Genomic DNA, 12,746 nt, shown 5'->3' on the forward strand with positions numbered 1-12,746 from the left:
CCTAGTATAAACTATTCATTAGGTGAAACAGTCCCGAGGGACTGCATCTGCATAGGCTAAGAAGAGCTGCAATGCAGTTTTCTGTGTTACTGTGAGGAAGGAGTGAAAAGCATGGTTTTCAGTTACAAGAGATCCTACCTCCAAATTGCTGTACCTGTCAGGAATAGCTTCTATGAAGAAAAGAAATCTGCTGTTCTGTGTAATAGCCCTGTGATGCATTTATTTCAGTTCTACCCTTAGTTCCCCATTCTCTCAATTGCTGAGAAAAGTAATGCTACCTGAAATTACATGAATTTTCAAAAATGGGTATTTTCTTCACCTGCGAAAATGGGCCCTTCCTCCTCTCTTACAAAGCCAACTTCTTTGTTCCTCAAAAAAACAAAGCTGATTCAGACAATTCTTTTCTGCGTTCTCATAATAGGACATGCAGAATATAGATAAATAGCTTCTTGTTAACCACAGCTGAATTATTTCACAAAAAGAAAACCAGTCTTCTTTCTTAATAGTTCTTGTATGACCCTTAAACAGGAAAAAGAAAGACTAGGCAACCAGAATGACATGATTAAAGGGGCCGAGCCAGAACTAAGAAAAAGGTTAAGGGCAGGAGGAAGAACAGTTTGTTCCATGTCTGCAAGGAAATGGAGGACCGTCTGCCTGCAAGGCTGAGGACTAAGGAAGCACACCCACTGGATTAGCAATTTTTTTTTTTTTTTTTTTGGAGACAGGGTCTTATTCTGTTGCCCAGGCTGGAGTGCAGTGGTGCAATCTCTGCTCACTGCAACCTCCACCTCCCGGGTTCAAGCAATTCCTCTGCCTGAGCCTCCCGAGTAGCTGGGACTACAGGTGCCCACCACCATGCCCGGCTAATTTTTGTATTTTCACTAGAGATGGGGTTTCGCTATGTTGGCCAGGTTTGTATTAGCAACTTTCTTCAGACAGCACCTACCTCAAAAGGACCTAAAGGTCATACCCCTTATCCTCTTTTCAGAATAAGAAATTGTATTTCAGTATGAAGAGATACAATCCAGAGTCCTAGACAGGTTCAGAATAACTTTAACATAATATATTCCTCCAATGGCTGCAAGGAGTTAAAAACACAAAAAGCTGAGTTGAAGGATTACCTATGTCCACCAAATAAAGGATTAGGCTATAAAGACCAGAGTCAGCATGTCATGGCACATACATTCCAAAGGAACATTGGCAATTTAAGACCTTTGCCATTTGACAAGATAAAGAAACAGTGTTGAGAAGGAGGAAAAGTCCAACCAAGAAAATAAAATTTAGTTGAAATAGCAAAAAGTGCCAAAAATGTGTGCTTAAACAAAGTCCTAGGAGTCCCAAGAATTCTGAGAAATTATCAGGTAGTATTATGATGAATGAAGATGACCAGTCAGTGAGTCCTGTGTGACGGTCATATACCTCAATAAAAAGGATGGCATAGAATGTAAGAAATCTCGTTGGTCTCTTTTGTCAAAGCTCCCATGTTATTAAAGACACTCACCCTTAATTGTAAAAAGCAATATTTATTGGAAAGAAATATTACAGGAAGTCTCCTTAATTCCTGTAAGGCCAAATATGGTGCCCCATTCCTCCCTTCCCCTCCTCCACACCCCTAAAATATCTCCGATTTGCTCAGAAATTCTCTACCCTGACTCCTGGAATCTCCCAATTCCTCGCTCCAAAGCTAGGGCCTGCATTTACAATGTATATAGCTCCCAGAGGGCTCTGGAAGCAGCATGAAATAATGCTGCCTGACAGTTTGTTAGCTAATCAAAGGAAGATGGCTAGAAAGTCAATGAATTGAGGTGCTTTACTTGACAATTTATCTTAATAAACAGTTCTTAAACAAAGCCTCATACAGGCCAGGAGGTAAGACGTTCTTCTGTAAAGTCAAACTTCCAAGATGTACTGGTTCACCAAAACCAATGGGCGATTCAAAGAAGTCTTTAAGGGAGTAATTATGCCAAGGGAAGAATCCACATATTCAAGACATAGCTTTCTTAAGAAGATGGAGCTATTTAATTTTAGCAAGGGCAGCTGCTCTTCTTTCTGTGTTCTGAAACAAGGCACGAATTAAAGCTTTTACTTCACTGGAAGAGAACGCAGCTGCCAGGGGTCCTTTTCCATCTGCCCACCTGCAAAACGAAAGATAGAGTTCCATTTCCTATTAGGTCTCTGAAGTATAAGCAAGACTTAAAAATTGCCTGTTTGATCCAAATGCTTATTTGCTTGAAATGGAAATAAAACAAATCCTGGGCATCTTTCCTCTTCTTTATAGAACTGCCCCTCAATGTGTCTGACCTCTTTGCTCACCCACTACAACTGGTTATCAGCACAGCCAGATGAAGAGACCAAGTGAGGAATACGAGACTATTCTCCCTTATTCTATACCAAGGCCTCTTTGAACTAATAATGATGACCATACTCTCATGCCTTAGGCTTTATAACTGTATTACAAAGTAACCACAGGCAACCAATTTTAACTGATGAAGGACTAGTACAAAAATATATAAAGAAGTCCCATGAATCAATAGTGAAACCACAAACAACCTATTAGAATAAAGGGCAAAAAAATATGAACAGGCATTACATAATAGAAGAAACATGAATGACCAATGAAAAGATGCTCAACATCATTAGAATTTAGGGAAATGCAAATTAAAATGACAATAACCTATCATTGCATGCCAATTAGATCAGCTGAAACTTTCCAGTCTGATAATTCCAAATACTGGTGAAAATGAGACTAAACAGGACAAATAAACTATGAAATATTTGTACAATGGAATGATGCGGTGGTGAAAATGAACTGCAGCTACACATACCATCAAGAATGGATTTCAGGCCAGGAGTGGTGGCTCACACCTGTAATCCCAATACTTTGGGAGGCTGAGGAAGGCAGATCACATGAGGTCAGGAGTTCAAGACCAGCCTAGCCAACATGGCAAAACCCCATCTCTACTGAAAATACAAAAATTAGGCGGATGTGGTGACGGGCACCTTTAATCCCAGCTACTCGGGAGGCTGAGGCAGAAGACTTGCTGGAGCGTGGGAGGCAGAGGTTGCAGTGAGCCAATATCACACCACTGCACTCCAGCCTGGGCGACAGAGTGAGACTCTGTCTCAAAAAAAAAAAAGGAATAGATTTCAAAAACATAATAATAATATTGAACAAAAGAAGCAAGTTACAGATGATTCTACTTATACCAAGTTCAAAAAAAGGCAAGTCTAAACTTTATGTTATTTAGGATACATGTAAATGGGGTAGAACTATAAAGAAAGGTAAGGAAATAAATAACATAAAAGTCAAGATACCCCTCATGGAGAGCATTTGGAGAAGGGGATTCATGGGTCTTCAAAATACTGGTATTATTTTTCTTAAGTTAGGTAATAGGTACATGAAATTTATTCTTTTTCTTTACATTATAAATACAGAGTATATCTACTGTATTCCTTCATATGTATATTTTACAACTTTAGCCTTATATTTACACAAATCTCTGGGGGGAAAAAATTTCCTAGGCAGTAGAAAGAAGTTGAGTTGTACTAGTGTTATAATTTTTCTTATAACAAGGAATTAATGATCATTCTTAGACTGCAAGAAGGCCCTTTAACAACAGAAAGAAAAATTCTTATCTGCTGCCCTCTGGAGCCTATTACTTAAAGGTGTCTTTGTTACCCGCTAAGGACTTGTAAATAATAAATGAATAAATCTAAACTTTGTAGTAAATGTGATTGGAGGTATTCTGATGTGATTTTTTTTCAAGCAGAGATCTCATTTACATTGTACAACTGACTAATATTTGCAGCAAACAACTCAGACACATCTAGGATGACTGGTCTAATATAACCAGACATTGTAGTAAACCAAGCTAAAGCAGATAGACAAGTACCTATAGGGATGGAGATGACCTTAAGGCCTCTACAGAGAGTCCTTTATGCAAGGTATACATACTGACCAATAATCTACCAAGACAATATAAAATCATCCATGGATGTGTAACTGACCCACATCTATTCTGCTTTGTGCAACGGCCTCTGCACACTATATGATATGATATAGCATACACTCACTGGGCACAGCAACATTAACTGATGGTGTTGAGAGAAAACATCATCCACTACATTTGAGAAAAGATGAATCCCTTCTAGGTATATGGTGCTTAACCTCTAAAACTACTGCACTCCCTGCAGAAAGACTGCGGGTCAATCAAACAGTAGTCTGATGCTCAATATTTCAGACAGGTAAAAGTCACTTCTCTGTTAATATATCAAAGTAATTCTGAAAATGCATCCAGGCTGGCTGCAGTGGCTCATGCCTGTAATCCTAGCACTTTGGGAGGCCAGGAGTTTGAGACCAGCCTGGACAACACAGAGAAACCTCGTCTCTAAAACAAAACAAAACAAATAAATAATAAATAAAATAATAAAATAAAATAAATTAGCCAGGTGTGGTGGTAGGCACCTGTAATCCCAGCTACTCAGGAGGCTGAGGTGGGAGGATCCCTTGAGCCCACGAGTTTGAGGCTGCAGTGAGGAATGATTGAGCCACTGCACTCCAACCTGGGTGACAGAGTAAGACCATGTCTCAAAAAAAAAAAAGCATCCACTGCTCCTTAAAGTGAGCAACAATTTCCATCCAGATGTCAGAAGCCTATAATTCTTACAGTTGCCAGATCACTTGTACAGCATGCCAAACCACATACTCAAGACCAAAATAATATGGATGAGAAGTCTTTATGCTATCAAATATGGGAAAGTGGTAATGAGATCTGCATTATGATAGATCATGAAAAGGCCCCAGCTACTGCTACTCAATATGAAAGTCTTACATGACTAACATCAGGAAACAGGGAAAAGCCCTGCTATCAAGGGCACTATTACTCTCTTGTAGCTATGGAGAGTTATATGCCTCTATAGAAGGGTTATACATACCGATCCCCAATTTCTTGCAAGCTGGCTTGTAGCATCATCATCAATTCCTTGAATGGCATCCATTTTGGCACATAGACTGGAACCTCTTCTTGATATTTCTTGTTCTTGCTTTCTTCAGATAAAGGTGCAAATACTTGGGGTCCTTCATCCATCACTGTTTTGCATAAGGAATATAACCTATCACCATCTTCAGTAGATATGTCCTGGTTTTGCACAGAGGAAACACAATAGAATAGAATTGGGCCAGCTCAGAAGTGGGGAAAGGGCAGCAGATCTTTGATGCATGCTGTCCAGGTGGGTCAGCTACAACATGTTTTCCAACCAATTTGGAACAACTTACTAGACACTACATCAGTTCTCTGACAATACTTCTATATAAGAATGACACAAAATATGTTTCAACAGATTGTCAGTAATTTAGTTTGCCTGCATGAAAGAGCCTGTTTCTCCAATAGAATGTCGCACAGCTTGTTGCAAAGCAGGGGATGTGATTACAAATAGGGATTTAGTCAATCTATGATTTAGAGGCATCAGCTGGCCAAGTCCAGACAATTTTCCTGAAGAATCACATGTAAAATTTAAACTGCAACAGTGTGTTGGAAAAATGGAACCTGCACAAGACTGCATTCACTTTACTAAATCAAATTATTGAGTTTACTTGCAAATTAAATGACTTTACACTATACAACGCATCTCAGGACCACTACCCAGTTTCTAACTTCCTCATTTATAATCTAGATGGTAGGCTGAGAAATAGTTCAATCCTACTGTCGTATAAAAGAGATTAAACAGTTTCTAGCAAAACAGATATAAAACAACACTGAAAAAAAAAATAACAGCATGAGTTAGACATGAAACATGAACAATTTCTTCAACATCACTTTCTTAGCAAAGTCACAATCTGGGACATGAATTGCATCTCAAGGCTGGCGTAGCATCTAATGGCCCTTACCTCTAAGGCAGTAATTTTGCCAATGACCTCAGAAATTGCTGTATTGAGTAAAGTCCCCATAGCCTTGCAATATATATTCACTGGCAGGACATCCTGCCACACAATTCCAAGTCTCTTTAGTTGGTGCAGTACCTGTAGAAGAATACAGCTATTTACATGGAAGAAAGATTACTGTGACTCATATTTTCCAGATTTACATTTATCATTTGTGAGTTCATTGGGAAAGTGGCATTATGCCAAAATGAGGTAAAGTAACTGAGGATATATGCTTCTTGAACATTTAACCATAGTGATATCCCTGGTAGATGAAAAGCAGACTCATCAACCTGAGGATAGGAAAACTGCAGCAAAAAAGATAAATCACTTAAGAAAGGGGAGCATTAAGATAAAAGCCAATATTTCAAATTCCCAAATCTAAGTTCAGGAATCAACTACTTGCCACAACAGACTTTCTAGGTAACAAGTTGCAATTATTGAGTCAATGAAAAGATAGTTTCGTGTTGTCTTGGTGGGAGAGGGGAAGAAAAAGTTCTTAAACATGACCGTAAAAGGTATCTAGATTTTCCAAAGGTGGGGGTGCAGGGAATCAACTGAGTACTTGTTACATATTGTTTTCTGCTTTAAAAAAGCAAACAAAAAAAAAAGGCATCTAAGGATAGAATACAAATTTCAGTGCTAGCAAGAGCCTCCTACCTGCCTGACTGCTTTACTTGCTGCAGAATAATTCTCTTCATCGTCCATATTTGAAAAGTTCCTAGCACTTGATAATCTTTCCAGAAGTTCACCTTTCTGTGCCCGCATTTGGGCCAAAAAGCATTCTGTCCCTATGATGGAAAAACAGAATAAAAAATTTTAAAAGCTGCTCAATTACACACTGCAAAACCAGGATAGACAAGAGATGCATAAACCATGTATCTGTTCTGCCTATATAAAAATAATTGCTAGATAATATCATAAAGCTGCCCTAAAGCTACTAGAAACAATCACTTTGAATACATTAGCCCGTTCCTCAAACCCCATCCTCCAGATAATATTTTCCAGTAGTTTGCTTAGAGCCCGAGTCAGCTAAGAAAAATTACTATAGAAAAAGGAACTACTTATTATTCTGATGTATCTATACCAACTAGGGAAAAATCAAGAATTGAAAAGCTAAGTGAAACACATAGATTCTCTGCTATGATCAACATATTGATTTACTCCACATTTCATTTCTTTTGACTTTTAGTAATCCCAAGTAAAACTAAGGGAGATGTAAGATGGGGGAGCTGTCTTGGGGTTTTGCAAAAGAACTAGCACTGACATTAGTGAGCTCTTACCAACAATACAAACAAAATTGTCACATTATAAATCCTATTATGTGAATCCTGACCTGGCAAATTCAATGCACACTAGGACTGCAGTTTGGAACTCTAACGTACCATGAAATCATGTTACAAAAAAGTAAAAAAGTCTCCCACAAAGACTACACTCACCTTATAAAATTATATAACTGGAAACACTTGCAAATTAAATGCCCTCCCACTTTCTGATACAGCTCAGGACCACCACCTAATTTCTAATTATCTCATTCAAAAACTATAAAGATACTATGTTGACAAGCTGCATAATCCATACGCTTTCCTACATTGAAAGTATCAGTTACCAAGTCTCCTGAAGCCAGGTACAAGATCCACAAAAGTAGCAGTGCCATCACAAAGAATGGGAGCAAGACGCAATCTGAACTGATGCCCGAGGGTCAGCAAGTGGTGAGCAATGTACATACAGTTGTTGTGATGAATAGCAGCCAACTGGGGAAGTTTTTGAAGGTTCTCCCTAGGCCAGAAGGAGGGGTAGAAAAACAAAGCAACCACCTGTTACTGAAGCTGGGGTTGATGAAAGTCACAACTTCTCTAATGTATTTCTAGGCTTTAATAACTGTCTAGTTTCTAAATGCTATACATAACAAGATACAATCTCATCACTCCCACTCCCAGAGGGAGGCTGTTCTGCCTGAATGGGATTTTATCTTATAAAACTATCCTGGTGATTAACAATAAAGAAAGATTAAGGGAATCAAGATGTTTGCCTGAGTCAACTTTTTGCACTGAAAACCTAGCAGAGCTATGCATAATAATGTCCTTGAAATTTTACACGGATACATCTATGGAAATACAGGTTTACTTCACCTTTCTCCAAATTCCTACTTCCGTCATATAATGAAGTGTTCAATTATTTTCTAATTCACTAGTTTTCAAAAACTGACTAGATTAGAGTCACCTGGGAATTTTTAAAAACCACAGATGTTTAGACTTTACCCCAAACAAATTAAATCCCAAGCTCTAAGAGTGAAATCACAGCATTTATACGTTTTAAAATCTTCCCAGGTGATTTTAATTTTCATCCAGGATTGAAAATCACTACTTTAATTCTTCTACACATATTAGTCTTATCTACCCAGCTTGAAAAGAAATCTTGTCTTATATTTCTGCTATCTACCCACTAACAGTCATTCAATTAACAGTTTCTAGTTTGCTAACTCAATACAAAACTAGGATATACAAGTCAGAAGCCAACAAACTAAGATAACTAAGATAGTCCTCTTTTCCAGCTACACATCAGAATCACCTGTGGGGCTTAAAAAAAAAGAAAAAAATACACCTGGGTCTTACATCAGACATAAATCAAATGCCCTAGGAAGAAAGTAAATATGTATATTTTTAAAGCTCCATAAGTTATTCTAAAATACTGCCCAAAGTCTGGCCGGTGCAGTGGCTCACAACTGTAATACCATCATTTTGAGAGACCAAGGCAGGAGGATCACTTGAGCCAAGGAGTTCAAGACCAGCCTGGGCAACATATACAGACCCTATCATTACAAAAATAATAAACAATGTTAGACAGGTGTGGTGGTGTGTGCCTGTGGTCCCAGCTACTTGGGAGGCTAAGATGGGAAGATCACCTGAGCCCAGTAGGTCGAGGCTACAATGAGCCACGATTGCACCACTGCACTCCAGCCTAGGCAACAGAGTTAGACTCTGTCTCAAAATATGAAATTAAATGAATGGAATGAAATTGAAATGAAATGAAACGATATAAAAATACTGCCAAAGCTGAGAACCGTTATCTAAGGACAGTGGTTCTCAAAATGTGGTCCCATGACAGGCAACATCAGCGTCACCTGGAAATTTGCTAAAAATCCAAGCCCCATTCCAGACCTACTGAATCAGAAACCTTGGGCATGGATCAAGCAATCTGTGTTTTAACAAGACTTCCACGTGATTCTGATGCACACTAAAGTTCCGAGGTTATACAAAGGAGAAAGAGAGGCAAATCTAACTCCACTCCTGTCTTTAAATCCCCAAGGACAAGGCTGTCAGCTAACGCAAATATGTTTTCTCTTTTCTTTTGCTTGACTAAGTAAAAAATGAAATAAGAATGTTAAACCACAGTAAAGAGAATACAAATAAAACTAATAAGGTTCACAATAAGCTTTTATAATAAAAACAACAGGTGAGCCTAGTTAAAAACATCCCAATATTCAAAAATCTGAACTAAAAAATACTTTAAATAGTAAACAGCTTTTGTTTTTTTTTGGGTTTTTTGTTTCTTTGTTTTAATTAGAGGCGAGGGTCTCACTATGTTGCTCAAACTAATCTCGAACTTCTGGCCTCAAACAATCCTCCCACCTCTGCCTTCCAAGGTGCTGGGATTACAAGTGTGAGCCACTGTGCCTGGCAGATTTTTGTCTCTGAAATTCAGAGTTCTTGGCTAAGGAATAGCTTTGTTGACATGTTATCAAAGATATTTATGAAAAACATCTAAACATTTTAATTCAAATAAAGAAAACTGAACTAGAAGCTGAAAGTTAAGTAAAGGCAGTTCTGAAAATGCTTAGCAGCAAAACAAGGTGGTTCTTTTGAGTTTTAAAATGTGCATCATGAACTACACTGCAAGATTATAATACCCTAATTAATTTAGTAATAAATGACCAAATCCTTTAAATATGCGTTTTAAAATGATTTACTGCATTTTAGTGTGAATGTTAGTAAACAAAATATCTTTAGTGGGAATATAAAATTATTTGTTTTAACTTAACTTCCACATCTTAGACATACAATTATTATATAGAAATGAGATACAGTGGTACTTACTTGTGATATGTTGGTACAACATCATGGAACAAATGGAAGATATTCCTCACTGAGTAGAAAAGTTGAACAGCACTAAAAAGAAAACATAGACTTAACAGAAATGCCTAAGAATACACTAAAAACAAGAAAAAAATTTAAACTAAGTGCATCTTCAGTGAGAGTCATAAGCTAAAACTACAGTTGCACAGAACACCTGCCTTGGTTGCTGGAAAACACCATTAATCTAGATGGAAATATAGTCTCAACCAGTATTTACTAACCAGACTACAATTCCAAACACCTGGATGCATTAATGATTGTAAGAAGAGCCGCATTCAACCCAAAGCCTCTTTTCTATTTATCAATTTCTGTTCTGCCAGTACCCAGAGTATCCCTTCAGTAACAAATGGAGCTAAGCCTCAAGCAAATGTCACCTACTCACTGACGCACTCTGCAAAGGGCAAGGTATCAATAAAAGCACTCGCTTGGTTCTTTTAGAATCAGTCTGACTTTCAGCTTTCACCTTTTCTCCTTCTTACCTCAATGCAAGGAGGTGAATCAACATTTCTAGGATAGAATCTAGCCCTCAAGATTTTTTGCCCTTTAAATCTAGCCTTAAAACACCTACAGATTATTATTAAAATGCACTTTAAAAAGGCAAACATAAGGTTTGTGTAACTTACCTCTACATAAGAATATCTTAAGCTACGTACCTTAAAAGCTTACAGGGATTTCATAAATATTTAGGAAAATAAGTCATACCCAAAAACCCTGTTACTATTTGATTATTATAATACCTGATTAAATTATTTCATTTTCGCTGCAGGAGCTGCTGTTTGAGTTTGATAATGAAAAAGGGGGTTGTTGCATTGTAGCTGTGGTTTTGTTTTTCCTGTTAAAAACTATTACTTTTAGTGGAAAGAATGTCCATAGATAGTCAGTATACAAATACTGTTTGGTGTTTTGTGTTCCCAAAAAATTTAAGAAATATTGCCCTCATCTCTAACTTCTGGTCTGATATATTTCAGGAGAGTGCCATGTGAAGAAACAGTCCTACATTCATTTTGCCAACAGTCACTCCTATATTCATTTCTTCCTTCTTACAATTAACTCTGAATGGATATGTGAATGTAATGATTCATTAAAGCTAGGGAAGTATCTTGGGAGACATGTTCTTCCTAGAGCAGAATAAAATAAAGAGGTTATCTCACGATAAAAATTGAACTTGGGAAGTCCATCTAAAGATGCAATTTGATTGGGCCAAACCCTAACTGAAACTGTTTTCTCTATGAGGATAGGAAGAATGAAATTGCTAAATGCAGATTCAAACTAAAGAAGCTTTTATAAACCTGTTCTGCAATCAACTTGGTCCACGCTCTGCCATTTTCTTCTCAATTTAGTCTAGGAGTAGGGAAGAAGCTTATTGAACAAAAACAGATTCCATATAAGATAATGGAGTAGAATTTAAGGTAACGTGAATGCAATATAGATTAGAAGTCATCTTGAAGGAGTGAAGCCAGATCTTTGGCATGTTCCATTCTTTTCCTTCTACCTTTGGCTGCCTAACAAATTGTTATTGCTTCAAATATAAACATTTAAAATATAAATGAATTAGGGACTGGGTTTCAAAAGGTAAAAAGAATGTTAAGCTAAAGAGCCTGAGCAAGCTGGAATAGAAGATATAACTATTACCCACTGCCAACACAATAATAAACATTTGAGTATTAATCATTTTCCAGGTAGGATTCTAAGTTCTTTGCATGTGTTTTCTCATATAATATCATTCAATTCAAATAAAAAGTAAAAATTCAACAACAATTGAAGAACTTTTTGTTAAAAAGTGATTAACAATTTTTAATGTCAAAAAAATCAATTTGTCCATCCATACAAGTGCACCTACTTCCTACACCTTGCTCAAACATCTATGCTATTGCAAATAAAAGTCAGAGATAGACATAAATCTGTGTGATGCACTGGGTTTTTGTTTTGTTTTTTTTTCCAGAAAAAGCATTAACTTCTAGGATATGAAAACCCAAAGAATTCCAGCTAATTTTCCTGATAAACATCTAGTTAGATATGCATTTAACCAAGTCATTGCCATTTTCACACAACCCAGAATTCGTACCATTGATCACTACTGGTTGTTGCCTCTAGTAAAGTCTGATAGGCGAGTTCCATTAATTTCTTCACAGACTCACTGATACGGCATGTGGGCAAGGAAAAGGAATGTTGGTCCAATGTATTTTCAGGCTCTAAATTCATCACTTCGTGGTACTGAGTATTGGATACTTTCTGTACTTCCAGTTTGTTATCCTCATCAGGAGTGGGTAACTCCGGCACATTTATCTTAGAATCAGGAATAATCTAAGATTCAAACACAAAAATACAGAAAATATATTGTTTTCAGAATAATTCAAATATAAGCACACGGCCGGGCATGGTGGCTCACGCCTGTAATCCCAGCACTTTGGGAGGCCGAGGCGGGCAGATCACGAGGTCAGGAGATCGAGACCATCCTGGCTAACACGGTGAGACCCCGTCTCTACTAAAAATACAAAAAATTGGCCGGGCGTGGCAGCGTGCGCCTGTAGTCCCAGCTACTCGGGAGGCTGAGGCAGGAGAATGGCGCAAACCCGGGAGGCGGAGCTTGCAGTGAGCGGAGCTTGTAGTGAGCTGAGATCATGCCACTGCACTCCAGCCTGGGCGACAGAGCAAGACTCCGTCTCAAAAAAAACAAATATAAGCACACG

General features: G+C 37.8%; 1 protein-coding gene across 2 annotated transcripts in view; it reads right to left on the minus strand.

Moving 5' to 3' along the window:
• Positions 1 to 1,507: 1,507 nt before the first annotated feature.
• Positions 1,508 to 12,746, minus strand: part of ZW10 (zw10 kinetochore protein) — a 40,960-nt gene continuing 29,721 nt past the window's right edge. For both annotated transcript variants that reach the window (XM_003805479.4, XM_008971764.3), the window contains 7 exons: positions 12,122 to 12,360; positions 10,018 to 10,089; positions 7,530 to 7,699; positions 6,581 to 6,711; positions 5,888 to 6,019; positions 4,936 to 5,138; positions 1,508 to 2,135 (listed from right to left, as the gene is read on the minus strand). In XM_003805479.4, coding sequence (XP_003805527.1) covers positions 2,015 to 2,135; positions 4,936 to 5,138; positions 5,888 to 6,019; positions 6,581 to 6,711; positions 7,530 to 7,699; positions 10,018 to 10,089; positions 12,122 to 12,360 — 1,068 coding nt within the window. In that variant the 3' untranslated portion in view covers positions 1,508 to 2,014. The remainder of the gene's footprint in view (positions 2,136 to 4,935; positions 5,139 to 5,887; positions 6,020 to 6,580; positions 6,712 to 7,529; positions 7,700 to 10,017; positions 10,090 to 12,121; positions 12,361 to 12,746) is intronic.

This window comes from Pan paniscus, chromosome 9, assembly GCF_029289425.2.
Source record: "Pan paniscus chromosome 9, NHGRI_mPanPan1-v2.0_pri, whole genome shotgun sequence".
In the NCBI taxonomy this organism is placed as follows: domain Eukaryota; kingdom Metazoa; phylum Chordata; class Mammalia; order Primates; family Hominidae; genus Pan; species Pan paniscus.